Here is a 22,243-nt window from a genome sequence, read left to right as displayed (position 1 = left end):
TTACTACTTATAAAAGTATAATTTATCATATTTTTTAAATTATTTTTATTTTACTTCTTAAATTTTATTTGCGTTGGTTTTAAAAATTAGACTGAATTGGCCGGTTAAACTAGTCGAACCATGAACCAACAGCATTAACTATCTAGTTAATCATGTAAAACCGTTAATTAAAAACTGCTAGTAAATTATTGAACCGACCAAAAACCGGTCGATCGGAATGAAATCGGAACCGGCCGGTTTGGATGAAACTACGTCGTTTTAAACATTACCCAATTTTTTTTTTCTTTTTGGTTCACGCACGCGTGACCTTCCTTTCCCTTCCCTTCAGTCTTCGTTCCAAACACCTAACCTAACAGCTTCTCCCCAAATCAAAAAAGGAAGTTGAAACAGGAAACGCTAGCTTCTTCACCACCGCCGCAAGGACTGCCGCCGTACGTCGCGCTCAGGCGCTACCATCGTCGTCTGGTCGTCCGTGCTTCTTCCTCCTTCAAGAATCGCAGCTTCTTCCTCGAGCTCGGCGCGTCAGTCCCTGGTCTTCATCTGCTCCGTCGCGCGCTTAGGCACCACCATCTTCGTCTGGTCGTCGTGCTCGAAGTCCCCAACCCACCAATTGCAGCTTCTTCCTCGAGCTCGTCGTCTTTGAGTCTGCTCTTCGTTTGCTCAGCCGCAGGTTCTTCCAACCCACCATCGTCTTCTGAGTCGTGCTCCCTGCCTGGCCTCCGTCTCCATCGTGCTTCTGCCCCTCGCTCAGACTGCTCAGAAGCTCAACCAACAAAAAAACCCTAGACTTCGAAGGTCAGTTCACTGCTAACTTCTGCGTTTTTTATTTATGCCCTGTTCAATGATTATTTGATTACTGATTATTTGAATGTTTTGTGTGTTAATTTTTTATTGAATGATTATTTGACTACTGATGAGCTCTGGTTCTGCTGTGTTGCTGTTTTTGTGTGTTGTGATTTTTTATTGAATGAGCTCTGGTTCAGCTGTGTTGCTGTTTTATGTGTTCTTTATTTTTTATTGACATGCATCTGAGTGATATCACCACTGTAAGTTATCTTAACTACTTGCCCTTTCTCTAGTCCATAGTATCTTGCAATTGCATCTGTTTGTAGAATGCGGGGTAGCTGACAACAACAAAGCTTCAAACCAGAATAATGTAATAGTGTCTTGTAATGTGAACAATAATTCTGACTCTAAGATGGTCACAGTCAAATTTTATGCACAAAAAACATGTAATGTGACACTGTAATGCATAATTTAAATTGCACATATTATTTGTGCCATAAATCATAATTTTTTAATACATTTCAGGCTGATGTAGAAGAAATTGTGCTTAGATTGTGATTGATAGAAGAAGAAAATATGAACTTATAACTGATTGAATATGAATTTAAATTCAATGAATTTTCACTTAAGTAATTCTTATGTTTATCATTTAAATGCAATGAATTGTTGATTTATTATTTCATTTAGGTCATTGAATTGTTCTAAAAATTTTTGTTTCGTCCTTGAGCCATTGTGCTTGTTTTCATGGGATCAGAATTTTTTAGTCTTCTTATTTTTTGATTGCGTCTATAGGTCCTAATGGTTATGTTTGGTGGCTGAAAAGTTTGCCTCCGTTTTGTATGTTGCAGTATTGAAAGCTAATTCAGTTGAAAAGGTTGAGTCTGAGATTCTTCAGTTTGTTGAGGTAGTTAAGAACAATATTGTAGTTTATGTATGATTATTTATTATTTTATTATAAAACAATTTTCCAGTTGAACAATGGTTAGACCGGTTAGACCAGTAAACCAGTAACTAGAGTGGTTCGATGGCCGGTCCGATTTTTAGAACCTTAAATATATATCACTAAACTATTAACAAAAATATTAAAATCTCAAATTAATAAATGAATGAAAAAACCCCCAAAATACCCCTATGACTACCACACTGGCACACCCCATTCTCCATTCACTACGACAAACCCCCTGATCTTCTTCTCCCGCAGCCCCGGTGTGTGTCTGTGTCAAACACCCGAACAGCAGCCGACTTCTTTGTCCAACATCACTCCCATCTGCTCACTGAGGTCGCTGCTTTGTGTTCTCTCTCCACCGTTGCTGTAGCTATGTCTCTCCAGCGAGGCTGCAACCTGTGACCTCGTCGCCGATCTCCTCTCCTCTGGTGTTATGTGCCTCTCTCTCGCCGTTGGTCAGGTCTCTTCACCGATCTCCTCTCATCTCCTTTTGTGTGCCTCTCTTGATATCTTGATTTCTGTTAAGAATATGGATTAGTTCAATTGTCAAATTTCTATTTTATTAGATTAGTTTTGGTTTTGCCTCTCTTATGAGGTGAAATTAGTGTGTGTGCTTAAGCTTGATTAAATTCAGCGGGAGCAATAGAGCCTTAATTTGCTTGTGTATAATTAAACCTTGTTATTTTATGAAAGAATGAAACATTCTGGAGTTTTAATTTGCTTGTTTTGCTTGTCATTTGAATTGTCAATATTTAAAGAAAATTGTTAAGTCTTATTACATTTTTCTCCATGTCTGGGCAATATAATCAACATAAACATAATACATAAGGGGAATATGGATGGATCAGTTTGGCCCTTGATTTGCTATTGTTATGTGATTTGGTGTTTTGATGAATTCAACTACTGATTTGTCATTTTTGCTTTTGAACTTTGATTTGCAATTGTTGCATCTGATTCAATAGCAAATTTCTTACTTGATTTTCTAGCGATGATACAAAGGAAAAACTATTTGCATTTCTCACATACTCTTGCAACAAAGATCACACCATTTGCTCTATTGAAAGTAAAATGTTTCTCCTTTTTCAGCTTGAAGGACTCTTCTTATATAGGAAAAAAGGTTTACATATTTGGAAGAATGTTATATCCTTGTTATTGGTAATGTTAATGACTGAGAAAGAAGGTTATACTGTTTTTGCACCCTTCTTCCCTTCAAGTAGGAAACATATAATGAAAGAATTTGAAATAATTAGTATATTAAGAAAGAGAGAATTATGACAGTGTTCAACTCTACTTCCTTTATATAGGCACACGACTGACTTGGTTTACTATTGTTTTGTGATCTGATGTTTCTGATTATTATTGCATCTGAATGTAATGGTATTTCTGCCCTTCTATATTCGCTGCATCACATTCTCTACTCTGACTGTCAGCCGCCTTATTCAACTTTAATGCGGAAAAATATAACTCATTTTATAGTAAAATACAATTCACTTACAACTACTTGTTTGTGGTTCAATTCATTAACTCTCAAAGGACCTGTATAATGCTTTTCGGCAGAGATATTAAAGAAAAGTCTTTGTTCAAAGTTAAATTGCAATGACTGACACCACCTATTGCTACTGTGAATTCAAACCAAAAAATTATAACAATTACAGGCACATGAAAGCATGGATTAGGGTACATGGAATTAATGTGAATTGAATTTTCTGACAATGAATAATGTGAGAGTTGAAATTGTTCACAGCAGCCACTGTAGATTAATTACAGGCACATGAATTGTACCAGATAGACTTTTGAATTGTACAAATTCTTATTGATAGACATTGGTGTGCTCTGTTTTGAGGGGCTGCATAGCATTATATAGCTAATCACTCAAGTCAGATTCACTGTTTAATATTGTACAAACTGAAACAATGAGGTGGATTATGATTTATGAGGCTAAAATCTGTTTTGTTGTCAGACTTTGCTGGTTGCAAAGTGTAGTTGCACTTGCAATGATAGGAGGTAGTCGTGTCAGGCTTAACACATGGCAGCAGACTGCTGTTGCAGTCGGTTCGGCTGTTGGTGCATTGTTAGACCCACGAAGGGCAGATCTGATTGCAGCTTTGGGGGAGACAACTGGGAAGCCTGCTTTTGAGAGAGTTCTTGAAAGGATGAGGCAGAGTACAGAGGGAAGAGTAAGTTTGTTTTTGTATTTGCTTATTGTATTGGTTAAAACTTATTTATGATGTTCTTGTTTCAGTGGAACTAGTCTGTAACAATCCACAAAAGTATTTATGATATAAGTTAGATATAACGAAGTTACTAACACCCAAACAAGTCAAATCTCAGTGGAGCAGAAACTACCCAAGTCTTAATTACAAGGAAACCAAGAGAATAGTAGATATTGTGTTCTAGCTCAAAGGATGAAATAAAGAAAATCCGAAACCAATGGAGCAGTACTGTAATTTCTAAATTGGTAGTAGGGGGAAAAAAGTAGAAAAAAGTACTAGTATCACCACTCTCCACTGCTGAACCACACCTGCAAATGGTAGAGCAATTACTCTCCATTCTAAGAAGGGAAAAAGGAGAATAATCCAAAATTGGACCTTAACTAACATGATTTCGTTCCTTTGTCATTCTCTTTTTATATCAGCTGATTACAAACTCTTTCAGATGAAACTTTCTCTGCCCAAATTCATAATTTCTGCACTCTCTTCCACGTGTCCAGCCTTGCTAACCAATTCCTCATTTCTTCCAGCTCCATTATCTCTTGAATTTACCTCAGTACTCTTTGGTTTCATAACATAGTCCTCGTCAAATTGAATGAAAGTGGATTGTCCGTTATTTAAATGCCATGAAGTTATGGTACCAAAGTGAGTCATGGACTAGAAAGTTGAATGGAATGGTTAAACGTCAAATTGAATGAAAGTGGATTGTCCGTTATTTAAATGCCATGAAGTTATGGTACCAAAGTGAGTCATGGACTAGAAAGTTGAATGGAATGGTTAAACATTTTTTTCGGAGTTGCCAAAAATCTTTGAAAATTTTACAAAAATAAATATATAAATAATATAAGATGTTTGGCAATTCATCCTTGGCCCCACTGCATTTGGAAGAACGTATTATATATATATATCAACAGCAAGGACTAATCCATGCTTTTTCATGATCTTGTTTGATAGGCAGTGCTGTTAGAGCGCCCTCGTGTTATATCTGCAAATGTAGGACATGCTTGGGACCTACCACCAAACACATTTGGAGCTGCCTATGCTAGATTTATGGGATCCAGGAACTTTTCACCTGATGATAGACCTCCCGTGCGGTTTATGGAAACAGATGAACTGGCCTATGTAGCCATGCGGGCTCGAGAAGTGCATGACTTTTGGCATACTCTTTTTGACCTTCCTACTAACTTGATTGGGGAGTCAGCACTGAAGGTAATAGAGTTTGAGCAGATGTACCTTCCCATGTGCATGCTGTCTGTCATAGGGGGTACAGCAAGATTCAACCCAAAACAGAGAAATTTATTTTATCAACACTACCTCCCCTGGGCCATTCGTGCTGGCATGCAGTGCACTGATCTTATGGGTGTATATTATGAGCGCCATTTTGATGAAGATTTGGAAGAGCTCCGGAGAAAATTGGGCATTTTTCCTGCTCCTGCTGCTCCTTAACTTTCATACTCGGACCTGAATAACAACTGCATTCTGTTTTCTGAGTGATAGCAGTGAACTTGATTCAAGTAACGGAAAACGTTCTGAATGAAATTTAGTGATATAAGCTTTGCCTCTGATATTTAGTCAGTGAGCTTTGTATAGGTTAGTTGTTGTCAATGAATTGGTAATGGTACCCTTGCATACCATAATCAATAAAACTGACCTAAAATCATATATATATTTTGCACCTACTCTGGTTTTTAATTTATCCTATTATGTAAATGGTTCATTGGTTCTTCACTCTATTTGATTGTAGCTGCTAGATTACCATATCATACCATCAATGGAAAACATTGCATTTGGGTATGAAATTTGTGGGAAGGTTTATACAAGGGATTCAAATCCTTGATCTGAGTGAATTGATTGCATATATCTGGTTTTGCGCTATCAGGATGTACTTTTTGTTTTGACCTTAACAAAAGTCATATATATTATTTTTCTATACAGTAAATAGTTATTTTCTATGTATATATTTTATCTATAATTTTCAAATTAGAATTCTCATCTCTCATCAGACTTATGTCTTTTAAAAAATAAGAATAAATGACCATTTGTACCCATGAGAGATGAAAACGCTGACATTTGTACCCATGAAAGCTCAAAACTAATCTTGTATCCATGATAGATGCTGTCCGTGTGACAAAAGTGCCCTGGCTTGGATCTGAGCTTGGTTTGTGGGTTTTCGAACCTACGTGGCAATCCCCCCCCCCTCCCCACCCCCCAAAAGTCATATCTGAGCCAACCATTCACCATCATCATCTTCATCTTCTTCACCATCATCCCCATCCATCACTGTCTCTTCCCAGCCACCATAACCTCTATCACCATCACCTCAGCACCGCCACAGCCACCTCCCTTCACCACAACCTCCGGCGACAACCCACACCGCCGCGCCCCTTTCTCTTCTTCTTCCCCTCTTCTCACCTCCGCTGAGCCCAGAAACCACAACGCTAGCTCCTCCTCTCCACCAAAGTCCAGAGCGGCAGCGGCCACCTTCTCCATTCCTGGGTCTCCTCTCGTCTGCCACCAAACAGCCGCGACACCCAACCTTCTCCCCCGCTATCGGCTCTGCCTATGCCGTTCTCGGTTCCATCATCTACATCATCGGCGGCTCCATTAACGACGTTCCCTCCTCTCACATCTGGCTCCTCGACTGCCGCTTCCACCGATGGCGACGTGGACCCTCCATGCGCGTCGGCCACGAGTTCACCACTACAGGAGTCGTCGACGGAAAGATTTACGTCATCGGAGGCTGCGTCGCCGACAATTGGGCCTGGTCGGCCAAATGGGCGGAGGTTCTTGACCCCGCCTCCGAGAAATGGGAGCGCGTGGCGAGCCCCGCGAAGGTTCGGGAGAAGTGGATGCACGCAAGCACCGTGGTGGACGGCAAGGTGTACGCCATGGCGGATTGCGGCGGCATCGCGTTGGATCCCCGATGCGGCGCTTGGGAGAGCGTGGGAACGGAGCTGGACCTCGGGTGGCGAGGGAGGGCGTGTGTGGTGGATGATATTCTTTATTGCTACGATTACTTGGGGAAGATTAAAGGGTTCGATGTGAAGAGTGGGGTATGGAAAGAGCTGAAGGGGTTGCATAAGGGGTTGCCTCGGTTTCTGTGTGGTGCTACCATGGCTGATTTGGGTGGGAAGTTGGTTGTGGTGTGGGAGTGTGGTGGTGGGAATGGGAAAGACATCATTTGGTGTGCTGAGATTCAAGTTAGCAAGAAGAATGGTGAACTGTGGGGTGAGGTTGATTGGTTCCAGAAGGTTCTTTCTGTTCCCAAAGGCGAGTGGAGGTTATGGTGAAGAAGATGAAGATGATTGTGGTGAATGGTTGCCTCAGATATGGCTTTGGGGAGGGGGGGTGGGAGTGCCACGTAGGTTCGGAAACCCACGAGCCAAGCTCAGATCCAAGCCAGGACACTTTTGTCACACGGACAGCAACTATCATGGGTACAAGATTAGTTTCGAGCTTTCATGGGTACAAATGTCAGCGTTTTTATCTCTCATGGATACAAATGGTCATTTATTCTAAAAAATAACTTGTGTTTTCACTCTTAAATATGTGATATCACAATAAATATAAAAAGATTCAAACTTTTCTTTCTATTTTACGTGTAGATATATACTACACGGCGACACACCATATAACAACGGAATACAAAAGGATTCATTTTCTTTTTTCTCATGAATATATAATTGTCTGAAAAATATACACTTGTCAAATAGAGTAACCTTCCAATCAATTTCTTATAACTTGTGATGTCTTCTAACTTCTAAGGAGTGTTATCTTTCTTTGATAACTTTGTAGTTTGGAGTGCTAATTGATTTGCTGTTCAAAAATCTAAAACCCTTAGCAATGTCCTATTTCTTCTGGCACAAATCAATTCCTTGGTTTGATTATGTCACTTCCATTCCTCAAAAGTATTTAAAGTCATCCAAGTCCTTCACATATAATAGGATTGTTGTAAATCCTTAAGCCTTAGTGCGCAATCAACTCTTTTTGTATCTATCAGTGTTTCCATGAGCATTGAATTTCACGCTGAGTATCCATGTACAAGTATTGTTCTGTTTTAATGTGTTGACCTCATTGTAGATTGTTGTATCGGAAAGAGGGTATATCAGTTTCTTCATAACTCTTATGCTCTGGATTTGATGTGATTGCCAAGGTTACCATGTTTACGGTTCTAGTTGTCGTATGATTAGTTACTGATAAGTTACTGATAAGTAGAAATCCAATTGATTTGCATGAGACAGTAACTAAATCAGAGATTGATATCATGTAATAATAGTCTTTGAGATGAATGGTGATCTACTGATCTATTTTATTTTGGATTTTTTTAGTTGTGTTGTATATGATGATGGAAATGCATTTATAAGATAATATAAAACATGCTTTCATTAGTGAGGTCTTGATATTAGAGAACATAATATTAGATATATTGTATGATAACATATGTACAATTCTTTTTCTACTACTATAATTTGAAATTTTTACAAAGTGTAATACTTCTGTAACAAAAATAAATTAATTAAGATACAACATACTGAATTTTCCTTTCTAACAAAAAGAAATGAGCATCTGAGCCTTGTAAGTTTTTTTGGAGTTGGTATAAATTAGTAATGCCTAGTAAATTTAAAAATTCTCAAAAGTCTATTGTAAAATCTGGTGCTTATTAATCAGCAACCCATTATAATCTTCATGTCATTATAAATTTATAATCATCAAATCAAATGGGGAAAATGGCTTTCGTTTTTTCCATGATAATCAAATTTACTTGAAGGAGAAGGGAAATAAGCTAAGCCAAAGGATAGTGATGTACAATTGTACATCATGTAATTCTTGTGATATGGTAGAATCCATAGCATCTACATTCACACATGTTCAATTTTTTGTCCTGTTCATCCTTTTTTATTATCATCGTTGTCGTCTTTATTTTTTTCTTCTCCTATATGTGTTCAAAAAATTAGAGCATAAAAATTTTGATATACAACACATAAATTTTAATGCACATTGTATATCATAAATTTTTTTAAAAGACTACATGTAGAGATAGAAATGGGCCAGGCCAAGCCGAACTTTGGCTTTGACAAAACTGACCTATGTTGTAAATAGACGGCCTAAGCCTAGACTTGTTATCTCTCGTAGGCTTTTTTTTTAGGCTTAAGCCCGATTTATTTAAAGCCTGGCAAACTCACCAGTCTATTTGAAAAGCCTGTTTCGTGAATTAGAACTCAAAAAATAATAAACTTACAAAATCTAAATTCAAATTAAATAGATTCTAAAACTTATAATTCATAATTTGTAAAAAAAATAATTTATATATCAATCTTTAGTCACATATCATAACCATACTTACAATTCATAAATTTTTTTTTTGGAAAAAAAATTACGATCTTAATTAGTATTGACGATTGATTCTTTTTAATTTGTTTTGTATTTAATATAAGTGAATAGTTAAAAGTCTAAACTAAAAATAATTTATTTTTACAAAAAAATATTTTGACGAGCCAATCCAACGAATTTCGTAGGCATTTTTTAAAGCCTATAATCTGACTTTTTAACTAATAGGTAAAAACTCCTAGTTTAGTCTATTTAATAAAACAAACCGGGTCGAGCTGAGCATAATACGAGCCGAGCCCCATCGAGTAGCCCAGCCCATTTTCACCCCTAACTACATGCCTAGAACATTAGAACCCAACCAAAAAAAGACGCACTTTATATACGTGTACAACACAAAAATTTTGGTATACAACACAAATTTTGGTTTCAAAAAAAATTTGGAAGATCACATGTCCAAAACATTGACATCCAACTAATAAAATACACAAAATATAAAAATTTTAATATATAACACAAAAATCTTAGTGCGTAGCAAAAATTTTGGTGTACAGTATAAAAATTTTTAGAAGACCACATACCAAGAATATTGACTTACTCAAGTAATAAAATACATTCACATAAAAAGTTTACGTATTATGCGCAAATTTTTGTGCTTTATGCAATATTTATGTGTTATATGCAAATATTTTTATACTATATTAATAAGTTTGGATTATATACAAAAATTGTTGTACTATATATATATATATATCAATAAATTGATGTGTTCAACAAAAATTTATGTGTGTAAAAGTGCAAAAAAGGACAACTGATGACATATGCGCATGTTGTTTTTTTCACTAAATTTAGGCCAATTTAATTAAATTTAGCTAAAAAACGTTTATACATATAGTATTATTGTAAATTAAATTATGATTTGCCTAAAATCAACTTCGAATTCCTAAGCGCGAATTAAAATAGTTTTTAATCTTTATAAATGATCAAATAAATCACTCAAATTAAATATCGTAAATTTTTCATTTTTTTTCTCTAATCCTAATTTTTGTTAGTGCAGTATTGATTTAAAGTTTTAAACGGTTAAAAGTCAACATGACATTCTAATTGTAAAGTAACGAGGACATTACATGAATATGATCAAAATGATTTTACAAATTAAGTAATTGAACTCAATTTAATCCCACCCCTAACATAAAATTCTAACTCCCAAAATTTCATCACCGTGTCCATCTTCATCTTCTCTTCTCCTGGAGTGGGCTCATTTGGCTTTCTGAATCATGATAGGCAGGTGAGAGAAAAGCTAAAAAAGTTCAAGTAGGAGAAATTATTATTATTTACTTTGTTTGAGTACGTATAACCTATCGTGTAGATATATAATTAGAGGGTTTTTTAGTTTCTAGATACCGACTCTATATATATATATATATATATATATATATATGGAGTATGGACACAAATGAGTATCATCAATATTAATAAATAGTAATTAAGCTAGCTCTTTTCTTATGCCTAATTAATTAGTTGCTATTGCTACAAATTCATTTTTGGAAAGTTAGTTTATATTTGGCCGGAGAAAGGCATGAATGAACCATAGCTACAATGAACTGCTTGATTGAGAATTATAATTAAATAAGGGAAATGCTAGTTGTACAATATTAATCGGCCTTTAATCAGCCTTTAATCAAATTTAAATAATATTTAATTATTTTTTTAGTATAACATGTTCCTATTTTGTAGATACATATCTATAATTAGATTTTAATTTAAATTTAAATTTTAAAACCCACCCACTTTATTGGTGGTTACGGTGACTTTGCTTTACTTTCGTAACTTCACATACAGTTTTTTAAATTCCTTATTCTACGGGATATTCACACGCATTAGTGAATCCCAAACCAAAAAGGACGCTACCAGCTGAATTCTCCATCTCGTCTTCATTGGTGAAGACCATCACCACCTTCCAGCTGAAGCACTCTCTCATTTTGCATTGGTGAAAGGTATCATTATTTTCCACACATGTGTTTATGTAATTTATTAAGAAATATCATGTTCAACATTTTTAATTATATTTTAATTTAAACATAAAAACACTCTGCTGATTTAATTGGAATAAGGTTGATCTTATTTAATTTTATTAATAAAGTTGTTGCAAATAAAGTATATAATCAACAATTAATTTAAAAATTATGAATGGTCGAATATAATTATATACATAAACTAAAATATTTTTAATTGTAGTTTCTTTTTCAATTGTAACACATCTAAAATATTAAGTTATACAAAAAATATTTTTAAAACACATCCAAAATCATAAATCTAAAATTTAAATTTAAACATTAAAAAATAATTGTAACACATCTAAAAGACTAAAATTATGAAGTTATACAGAAAATATAAAATCATAAATCTAAAATCTAAATTTAAACATTAAAAAATAATTGTAACACATCTAAAATTATGAAGTTATACAGAAAATATTTTTGAAACACATCCAAAATCATAAATCTAAAATCTAAATTTAAACATTAAAAAATAATTGTAACACATCTAAAATTATGATGTTATACAGAAAATATTTTTAAAACACATCCAAAATCATAAATCTAAAATTTAAATTTAAACATTAAAAAGACAGCGTTGTAAATGAGCGCCGAAAAGGAGGAAGGCAGCGTTGAGGATAAGCGCGGAAGAGGATGAACGACAGCGGAGGATGATTTTTCGATGTGCACCTCTGAATTTTCCATGTGCGCCTCTGAATTTTCGACATGGCGCAAACGTGACTTCTCTGCTTCTTTGAGTGTTTTGTACGAGTTTAATTAATAATTTGATAGTTTAAGGTTTATTTTATATTTTTAAAATCAAAATTTTGAATTTTGAATAATTTGATTTTTAGATATGTATTTAAATTATAATATATTAATAATTAAATATATTAAATCTGAAACAAAAATTTAAAATTTAAATTTTAAATTTCAGTTTTTTTAGATTGTATTTTGAATGTGTATTTAATTTTAAAAAGACAATAAATCTATTCATAATTTTTAGTTATGTTTGTTTTAATTTTTTTTAATTATTGTAATAAAAAGCTGAATGTCGTACGATTTTTAAAGGATACTAGTAGAACCGATTAAATAATTACCAAAAACAATAAATTCTCATCATCTCTAACAGTTTTACGTGAAGGCATTATTGTCAAAGTAGCTAATATAAAAGAAAAACCCACTCGACAGTCGGCACGCACAGAACGTGCTTGAATCAACACACCAAGCGCATATAATCTGCTTTTCCACTTCAAGCATTATAAACACTTTTGATTGACATAAGACTTCAAGGAGCTATGAAAATAAATATTAAATTTTATTAAATATTTACAAATTTAAAAAGGTCAAATATCTTTTATTAATTATAACCTTTTTTCTATGATTATGTAATTTTTTTGAATAAATACTTGAAGCATGTAATAGATATAAATTAATTAATAAATTATTGAAATTTAACAATAATTAATTTAATACAAAAAACAAAATTAAAAAAAATATGTATTATAAAAATAATAAAATATAATTTTATATAATTATTTAATTATAATTAAATCACTAATTCAATTAGTAACTCAACCATTGAATTAATAATTTAATAATCTAATATTTTAATTAGGTCAATTATTAGTTCAATTCTAATAACTATGCTGGATAGACTATCCAAAGAAATGCTTTGGAGGTTATTTTTTTTTTTTTTCAAATGCTCTCCTATTCTTACTCTATAATTTTCTTTTACCTCTTGTATCCACATTGTTACTAAAGTATTTTATATAAAAAAGTATACACATCCACATTGTTACTTTATATTTTATATGAAAAAGTAAATATCTATGCTAAAATAAATAAACATGTATAATATATGAAAATAAACAGAACTTAAGTGATATTAAGAAAAACAAAAATTAAACATTTAATAGATAGAGAAATAAAAATATAAAGATATTAAAAATAACATAACTAAAATATTTTTGAAGTTGCTGTTTTAATTATTTTTCTTTTAATGAGTAAAAATTTATAAAACTAAGCACTTAAATTAATTTCTAAAGAACTTCAAATCAGACAATTTAATTTTCAAAAGTTTTATTATTATAAAAATATTTAAGAATTATTTTGATTAAACAAATTATTATTATTTTTAATAAAATTTTTAATATGCATATTGAATAAATAATTTTTTAACAAATTTTATTGCGAGACAATTAGGTCTAAATACATTAGTTCCTTTTACAGAAAAATAAATCCGTCTAAAAACTTTAAAATAATAAAAAATTGTTAATTACCAAAATATTTAATTTATAATATTTGAAAAATAATTTAAATATTTACTCAAATTATATAAAATACTCGATTCAAATGAGAATATTCATGAAGATGTGACTGAGGCTGTATACCAAACACACACAACAAACAAAATCATACGTTAGTTCCAATTCTATCGCACAAACTAATGTAATTTGTATGACTAACTAACATCCACCCTTATCATCTAACTTTTATGAGTATATGCTAGATATTCACAAGATCAAAACCATAGTTGTCTCATCTATTTGATCAATCACCATTTTACCATTATACACAGAAAATCTAATACATGTGTAATGTGTTGTTTCAAATATATCACCTTTTGTGGTGCCAATCACAGAACTACTCTTAGAGTTTTGACTCTTACCAAAGGTTTACAACGTAACTAATCCACCCCAACCACTTAGTTGAATCCCTTAGCCTTTGTTAATCAACCTTGTTTTTATGTCTTTCAATTTCACAATGAAATTTAGCGTGAATATTTATTTACAATCATTATATTATTTTTCTGCTTAATTTTTCAGTGTATTGAACTCAATGAGGTGTTCTGTTTTCAGTGTATTGAAATAGATAAAATCTTTTTATATATTAAGTGGGAGGAGTCCTTAACTTTTTTTTTTTTTTAACTCTTTTTTCTTTAATTTTTCCATATGCATGTATTGTTTAAAAAACTCTAAATACTAAATTCTAATTCTTAATAATAAAAAATAAGATATGGTTAAATGTGTTATAAAAGTTTTACTCCTAATATTTCTCTTAGAAAATTGTTTACTTTAATCATCTTCAAGAAATATAATTAATGAGGAGAATAACTTGAATGATCAACACAAGCACACAAATCATATTCATAATAAAATATCATTTTATTTAAGAAAATCAATATTACATAGGAGAGAAACATTTTTTAGATGCTATGACTAGATAGCTCACATCTGGTAATTAATCAATCTAATCAGGATCATATGTGAGCAAATTGTGTATGATAATGTGATAGTAGAGAAGACTAATAATTAATTAATAATACATAAAAACTGCAATATTCTTAAACATATAAAATTAATTATCAAATGTTGTTGCTCTTAAACGAAGTACTAGCATAGTCCCAAAGTGATGAAGTAGTTGCTTCATCGTCAAGATGGCCGTCATGTGGGAAAAAATGATCATGCTTTATTAATGGTGGATTATTATTCTGATGAGTTGAATCCATCACGCTATTTGCTTTAACCATCTCCAATGCCGCAAACAACTCACAATCTTCAATGTCATTCAGCCACAACCCTAAATTGTCCTCACCAAAAGCTTCACCTGCAATCTCTTCCGTTCCATTCATAATATCAATATCACCAAAATCAGTGTCACCCAAATTATTATTGTTGTTATTGGCCTTAGCTACCTCCATATTCATCCAATCTCCAACACTTGTCATCCTCTCCTCACTCGACAGGTAATCATGGAAAGCCTTGGAATTCTCATTGCTGCTATTAATCCCCTGATGATCGAGAGTGGCACTGCGAAAAGCACACATCGACTCGTGGTCCATCCTTGAATTCTTGTCTCTAAATCCCATAGACAAATCGCTTTGTGGACAATCTACGTTCTGACATGTATATATTGGTTTATCCACAAAGCTATTACTATTATTGTTGTTGTTCCCATCATTACTACTATCAAAATCACACTTTCTTTTTTCACTGCCTCCGTTGTTGCCACTGCTGCCACCACCAAACAAAACATGATCAAGAGGATTATTAATAGAGCTTATTGGGGATGACTCAAAGACTTTAATTTCCCCCTCCCTGTCTTCCTTATTATTCTCCTCGTCGCTGGACGAAGAAGGGGAAATCTTAAGACACTTGTTGGTAAGTCTCAACAAAGCTTCTTCTTGGCTCACAACTTTAGACCAAGTAACGTTATCTTTGGCAGTCATCTTATCTTGCAAGGTCCTTGATTGAGTCACGAGCCTTCTCAATTTCTCTAAGTCAGGGGACATGTGCTTTATAACCGAAGCCAATACCGAAACCTTCCATGCCTTCTTCAAATCATGGGGTTTCTTATACGGTGGTGGCCCGTGTTCTTGAGCCAAAGAGCCCTGTTTGCCCCACCATGCCTCTGACCCATTAGGCCACCACGGCGGAGCCACGCCTTTCTCCAAAGGATACTTCCTCTGTGGCGGCACACAGTGTTGCATCAGTGCTGAAAGAAGAGATCCTAGTGTTGCATCTTGAAGATCTTGGAGAAGGTGTATGCTTGACGACTCATCTAATTCTCCCTTTTCAAGTAACGGTAAATACTTTGCAATTGCTTTAGGGGCAGTTTGGTCAAATCTGATATTTTCTTTCCACCATTCTCGCAAACTATCCGAACTACCAGTAATTGGTTTACCTATGAATTATAATTAAAATATTTTAATATCAAAGTAAAGGCTGAAGTATGACAGAAATAAAACATTTTTTAGTAAAAACATAGAAACATATTAAAATTGTTTTTGTATTATTTGTTAGATAAAAGCTCAAATATAATTTATTTTATAATTAAAATTTTTTAGATAATTTAATATATTTAATTAAATTATTATTAATTTTACATAAAAATAATTTTACGTATCTTATTATTCCTCCTTTTAAATTAAACCTTTTTACTATGCATAGTTAATTTTTAATTAAAAAAATAAAATGAAAAAGAAACCCTTATTTTAAAAGAAAGAAGGGTGTAATTCTATACCATTTTCAGGGACGATGCCATAAACGAATCCACGAGCTTTGCAAACCTCCATGATTTTCACCATGTATTTGAGGACGGAGTCTTGTGCTCTAGACATCTTTTTTTTCCTGGACGCTTCTTGCTTAGCTTTTTTGTTGTCAGATTCGTCCATGTTAAGTTTTTCCTTCATCTTCTGGAGAAGGACACGGTCTTTCCATATGCGCTTCTTCAGATCTTCATAGTCTATAATTTCATCTTCTGCTGTTGTCGCGGTAGCATCAGTTTTCTCGTCTTCTTCTGTATCAGATAATTGAACATAAGGCAGATCTATTTCTTCTTGGATAAGTACCATGATGATTTTTTTTTATAAAAGAAGTCAAGTGAAGTGTGGAAAATAGATAAGAGTAATTGATATTATGTTGTTACAACTTGTGAAAGTTGTGTATATATAGATATTCATGAAGATTGTGGAATGGCGGTGTTAGAAGGATCTAACATCAGCAAAATAAGCTTAGTTTACGGAAATTGTATTCAAATAAATAATTCATACGAGTGATGGGGATAAAGTACGCAATTAAAGGTATTTATACTTCTTGAAAAGGCTGGTAAATATGCAATTAACCTGAAAAAATTAAAGGTTGTTTGAGTGAGATAATAAAGAAGATGAGGCGGTTCTGTTTGCATGCACAATTTGTAACAACATTTGGTGATTAGAATCATAATTTAAAAAAAAAATTACACCATTAGTAGACTGTTGTCGGTTTTTTTTTCTCTTTCTTTTTAATTATCATTTTCGTCATTTTTATGGTTTTTGTCACTATCTTCTCCTCCTCCTTTTTTTGTTTGATTTTTTTCTCTTTTATTTTTCTCATCCTCTTCTTTGATACCATTGTCGTCATTTTTATTATCATTATTTTCTTTTTCTTTTAGTTAAATATCACAAAATTAGTTTAACAATAACAAAACACATTATTTAGTGGTGAATAACACAAAAAATCTTCAAAAGACCATAAGATTATAACCTTAACTCACTCAACTAACAAAATATATTTAAATATATTTTAAATTTAAAAGATATATCAAATTATTGCAAAGAACACAAAAATAGTCAAATCTCATATATATTAGTTTAATACCATATAATTAATTCAGTAATAACAAAAATACATCATTTAGTTAAAAATAACAGAAATTTTTTATAAAAGACACAATAAATCTTTAAATAAAGAACTATAAATCCAAAATTTTAACTCATTCAACCAATAAAATACATTTAAGTGTGGTTTAGAACAAAAAAAGACATCAATACCACTTCATTTAGTTGAAAATGATATCACGATTAAAAAATTTTCTTCAAAATTAAATTTTTTTTGTGTCAACTAAGAAATTTTCTGTGTTACAGTGAAAAAATTTTGATAATATTTTTTTGATAAATTCTGCACAATTCAAAACTCTCCCTCCTCCTCCTCCTTTTTTTTCATCATCATCATCTTTTTCTTTATTTTCTCCTTTTTGTTTCACATTCTTATAATTCATCTTTTTCTATCCTCAAATAAGAATGTGTCACGGTTAAAAAATTTCAATACTATTTTTCTAATAAATTATGTACAATTTAAAATTCTTCTTCGCCTGCTTCTTCTTGTTTCACATTTTCATGATTCTTCTTGTTTCATCCTCTTAACATGAATAAAAACAAGAATAAAGAGCAAAAAAATCAAACATAAAAAAAATAAAAAATATTGCAATAACCACTGAAAAAAGTAGGGGAGAAATAAAATAAAACACAACAACAACAATAAAAAAATGAGATGAGGAAAAAAATTGCAAAAAAAAATAAAAAATACAAAAAAAACAACTTAATTGGTAAAAACACTTAAATATTTAACGAGACTATTAAAAATAAGATCAATTTAGCCTTTTATAAATATTGCATAAATCTTAACTTATCTCCCAAGGTAATTCAAAAATATTACATATATAATAAAAATCAGTTACGTACTAAATTATTATTATATATTTGTATATATCTATGTATATTATTTTATATTTTTAATTAAATAATTAATTATTAAAATAATCAAATTTATCATAATAAAATAATCAAAGATGTAATAAATAAATAATAAAATTGTTTTATAATAGCATAATAAAAAGAATTATGAATTGTTAAAATGTATTTTTTGATACGATGACATATAACATAATTAAATTTTGTAAATTAAGTTAAATTGACTCAATTACTTAATCCATGTAATTAAAATTATGACTATTCAAAAACTATTATAAAATCCATGTCAAAATTAATAAAATTAAAATTTAACTAATATGTATTTAAGAGTATAAATTAATATTATTAATTTAATTTTTTTATTAAAAACTTATAAAAATTAATTTTTAATATATTTGTTATGTAATTTTTTAAAGTAAAATGTTTAGACTTTTTACTAAGAATAACCTAACATATATCTTAAAGATATATGTTAGATAAACCTATTAATAACTATTCTTAAATGAAGTAACACATATATTTAATATTTATTCGGTCATCACTATTAAATTAAAGCATTAATAATAATAATAATAATAATAATAATAATAATAATAATAATAATAATAATAATAATATATATTATTATTATTATTATTATTATTATTATTAAATATGCTTTATATATATTCTTGGCCAATCTTTAAAGTAAGATAGTAAATTAGAGTTGCATCTATCCCGTAAATCAAATTTTATATTTCATACAGACGCATCATTTTTAATGTTTTCTTTTTAATTATATATAGTATTTTAAATAGTTTTTTAGCAATAATTAATAATTAATAATATATTATTGTTAAATTTATTTTAAGAATATAATATAAATCAATAATAAAATAAAAAATGTCGACATAGAATAGTTGTATTTAAATAAATTTAAACATAAAAAAATATTTTTATTTTTTATTTTTATTAATACACAACTTACAAAAACATAAATCAAATAAATATTATTAAATTTTGTCTCCATGACGTGTAAAATATTTAGACATCAACGAAGTAGCACTTTTTGTAACTTTGTTGAGCAAGAAAAAATTGAATCATGTAACAAATAAAAATGATGTGAGTAGATTTATTATTTGTAGCTTATTTTCATGCTGGCTGATATTGGCACTCTTATATTAGCTGATATTTTTATGTTGGCTAATATAATGCCTAACATGGTCAGATTAATTTTGGTGAGTTGTACAAATGAATAAATATAATATTAATATGTATGTAATCAATAATTTAACGAAAGAACAAAGTTGAATTGGACTGTTAGAGTGTGTGAAAGAAAAAATTATGTCCATTCATCAGAAAGATAGGTCATTTTCATTGTATATAAAAAATGTAAACATGGATTTTGAGATGGTTGCCTACGTAATTCAAAATAAATACTCCAATTGAATTACAATAATTTTGTTTACGAAAGTCTTATGCTCACATAAAAGAAAAATTGAATGATGAAACTCAGCGCATATTAGTTAAAATAAATAGTTATTTTTAATTAGAATTTTATTAAGTAGATAATAATTGTTGTGAATAATGTAAACAATAAACTCTGGAATTGACCTAATAAAGTAAAAAAATACTCAATTTTAAATTATCTCCTAAATCCTAATATTAAAAGATGTATATATACATTAATATTAGATATACATAGAAATATTATTAATATTTCTATAATTATGTATAGATACAATACTCAAAGAGTACTCTCGTGTATATTTATTATTAAGATAGAAAATTATGTCTTTTAAGATAGAAAAAATTTGATATAGTTTCATATCAAAAGATGTATATATATGTGTTCATGACTAATAGAAAAGCAGGTTGAAACAACTTATTTTCTACATGGTATCAGAGCCTACTTTAACAAACACAAAAAGAACCTAGACTGCATAACTATGGCAGTAAAATCAGGAAAGAACCAGATGCTTCAGAAAAAGGAACTAAGAAAACTTACTCGCCATATGACCTAAATGTGAGTGACAACCCAGAAAATATAATTACGCAAGTGCAGCTGCGTGAAGAAAATTATGAGGAATGAGTCAGAGCTATGAAAATATCACTTCAGGCTCGGAGAAAATGGGAATTCATTGATGGAACTCTCACGGAACCAGAACAAGATGCATCTGATCTTGAGCATTGGTGGACGATCTTGAACATGATCGAACAAAGCCTACGGTTGACCGTTGCGTATGTTGAGAACACGCGGACACTGTGGGAAGATATCAAAGAGTGATTTTTCAATGTGAATGGACCACGAATACAACAACTGAAGTCAGATTTGACGAAATGCAAACAAGAAGGAATAGCCATGACGGCGTATTATGGGAAATTGAAAGTATTGTGGGATGAATTAGCACCGTGCGAGCAAATTTCCAAATGCACGTGTGGTGGATGTAAATGCGGAATTAGATCTCAACTTGAGAAATGAAGGGAAGAAGAGAGGGTATACCAATTTCAGATGGGCCTAGATGCTGCGAGTTACGGAATAGTGCGGTCAAATATTCTGGCAACAGATCCTTTGTCATTGTTGAATCGTGTGTATGCAATGCTAGTCCAAGAGGAGAGAGTGAAGACGATGGCTAAGGCATCAGAAGGGTTGGTTGTGGGACTCACGATGCAGGCAGGAAACCAGACGAAGGGATGAGGAGATCCTAACCAAAGATCCTAACCAAAAATTCACAATATGCTCTAACTGTGGCAAAAGTGGGCATGATGTTAAAGGATATTTTCAGATTGTAGGATATCCAGAATGGTGGGACGATCGACCAAGGAATGAAGGAAGAGATGGTGGCAAAGGTTACGGACTGGCAAAGATGGTAACAATGAAACGTTTTCTCCGATGGTAAAGTGGTAACAATTGGCACAACACTCCGATGGTAAAGTGGTAACAATTGGCAGCAGCCCAGGATTAGGAACTCCACCAGATGTATGTCCATAATGCATTTCTTCATGGAGAACTTGATGAGGATGTTTACATGAAGCTTCCCCTTGGTTTTCAAGTGCCTCAACAAGGACTGGTCTGTAAACTTCAGAAATTTCTCTACGACTGCGGCAGGCCCCACGTTGCTGGTTTGCAAAATTTTCATCTGTCCTCCTTCGATATGGTTTTAAGCAATTCCCAAAGGATGATTCCTTGTTTAACCTTCTCCATAATAGCGTGCAATCAGTAGTTTTGGTATATGTTGATGACCTTATAATTGCAGGAAATAATGGTGCTGTAATTCAACGTTTCAAAGAGTATTTACACATATGTTTTCACATGAAAGATTTAGGCCAACTGAAATATTTCTTGGGAGTTGAAGTTGCTAGATCTCCAACTGGAATCTGCCAAAGAAAATATTCTTTAGACATAATCACCGAAACAGGACTTCTAGGTGCTAAGCCTATAGCAACACCATGCGAAGAGAATCATCGATTGGGGTCAGCTGCAGGTTCTCTTTTATCCGATCCTAGCATATATCGTCGGTTTGTTGGAAGACTGATTTATTTGTGTTTTACACTTATCTAGCCTACAGTGTTCACATGTTATCTCAGTTCATGCAAAAATTCACACATCGAACATTGGCAAACCGCTTTACGTGTTGTAGGCTATTTAAAGGACACCCTGGGCAAGGAATTCTTCTTCCGAGAGAATGATTTGTAGCTCTATGGATGGTGTGACTCCGATTGGGCTAGTTGTCCACTCACTCGCAAGTTAATCATTGGTTCATCCAGCTTGGTAACTCACCAATATCTTGGAAGACTCAGAAACAATAGACAGTATTTACCTCCTCTGCTGAGGTTGAATATCGTTCATTGACTCAGACAACAAAAGAATTAAAATGGATTAAAGATATACTCTCATCTCTATACGTGCCTCATCATGTCCCCATTTGTCTCTACTACGACAGTC

At 32.2% G+C, this 22,243-nt stretch overlaps 3 protein-coding genes across 6 annotated transcripts; 2 read left to right on the top strand and 1 right to left on the bottom strand.

Annotated features, from left to right (window-relative positions):
• The first annotated feature begins 283 nt into the window (after positions 1 to 283).
• LOC112782430 (ubiquinone biosynthesis protein COQ4 homolog, mitochondrial) lies at positions 284 to 5,638 on the top strand. Of its 4 annotated transcripts, XM_025824803.3 has the most exons (5): positions 290 to 795; positions 1,635 to 1,690; positions 1,988 to 2,192; positions 3,693 to 3,909; positions 4,897 to 5,638. In XM_025824803.3, the coding sequence occupies exons 4-5, from the start codon at positions 3,727 to 3,729 to the stop codon at positions 5,386 to 5,388; spliced, it is 675 nt and encodes a 224-aa protein (XP_025680588.1). In that variant the 5' UTR covers positions 290 to 795; positions 1,635 to 1,690; positions 1,988 to 2,192; positions 3,693 to 3,726; the 3' UTR covers positions 5,389 to 5,638. The 4 variants fall into 4 exon arrangements, with proteins under 4 accessions (XP_025680587.1, XP_025680588.1, XP_072085216.1 ...); XM_072229115.1 differs by lacking the exon at positions 1,988 to 2,192; XM_025824804.3 differs by lacking the exon at positions 1,635 to 1,690 and having other exon boundaries at positions 345 to 795.
• A 73-nt stretch (positions 5,639 to 5,711) lies between these two features.
• Positions 5,712 to 8,330, top strand: LOC112782431 (F-box/kelch-repeat protein SKIP6-like). Its single transcript, XM_025824805.3, has one exon. It carries the CDS (start codon positions 6,618 to 6,620, stop codon positions 7,230 to 7,232), a length of 615 nt encoding a protein of 204 aa, XP_025680590.2. The 5' UTR covers positions 5,712 to 6,617; the 3' UTR covers positions 7,233 to 8,330.
• Positions 8,331 to 14,673: 6,343 nt separating this feature from the next.
• LOC112783929 (putative ETHYLENE INSENSITIVE 3-like 4 protein) lies at positions 14,674 to 16,662 on the bottom strand. Its single transcript, XM_025827009.3, has 2 exons — positions 16,332 to 16,662; positions 14,674 to 15,992 (listed from the first exon to the last, which is right to left on the bottom strand). Exons 1-2 carry the CDS (start codon positions 16,660 to 16,662, stop codon positions 14,674 to 14,676), a joined length of 1,650 nt encoding a protein of 549 aa, XP_025682794.1.
• Positions 16,663 to 22,243: the final 5,581 nt, after the last annotated feature.

This window comes from Arachis hypogaea, chromosome 20 (assembly GCF_003086295.3).
Source record: "Arachis hypogaea cultivar Tifrunner chromosome 20, arahy.Tifrunner.gnm2.J5K5, whole genome shotgun sequence".
Taxonomy (NCBI): domain Eukaryota; kingdom Viridiplantae; phylum Streptophyta; class Magnoliopsida; order Fabales; family Fabaceae; genus Arachis; species Arachis hypogaea.
The sequence above is the reverse complement of the archived record's forward strand: the minus strand, read 5'-3'. Positions and strand labels throughout refer to the sequence as shown.

Coding starts and splice junctions, on each gene's coding strand:
- LOC112782430 (XM_025824802.3), top strand. CDS start 3,727: ATGATAGGAGGTAGTCGTGTCAGGCTTAACACATGGCAGCAGACTGCT. Junction 3,910..4,896: donor GGCAGAGTACAGAGGGAAGA/GTAAGTTTGTTT, acceptor CTTGTTTGATAG/GCAGTGCTGTTAGAGCGCCC.
- LOC112782431 (XM_025824805.3), top strand. CDS start 6,618: ATGCGCGTCGGCCACGAGTTCACCACTACAGGAGTCGTCGACGGAAAG.
- LOC112783929 (XM_025827009.3), bottom strand. CDS start 16,662: ATGGTACTTATCCAAGAAGAAATAGATCTGCCTTATGTTCAATTATCT. Junction 15,993..16,331: donor TGGCATCGTCCCTGAAAATG/GTATAGAATTAC, acceptor TATAATTCATAG/GTAAACCAATTACTGGTAGT.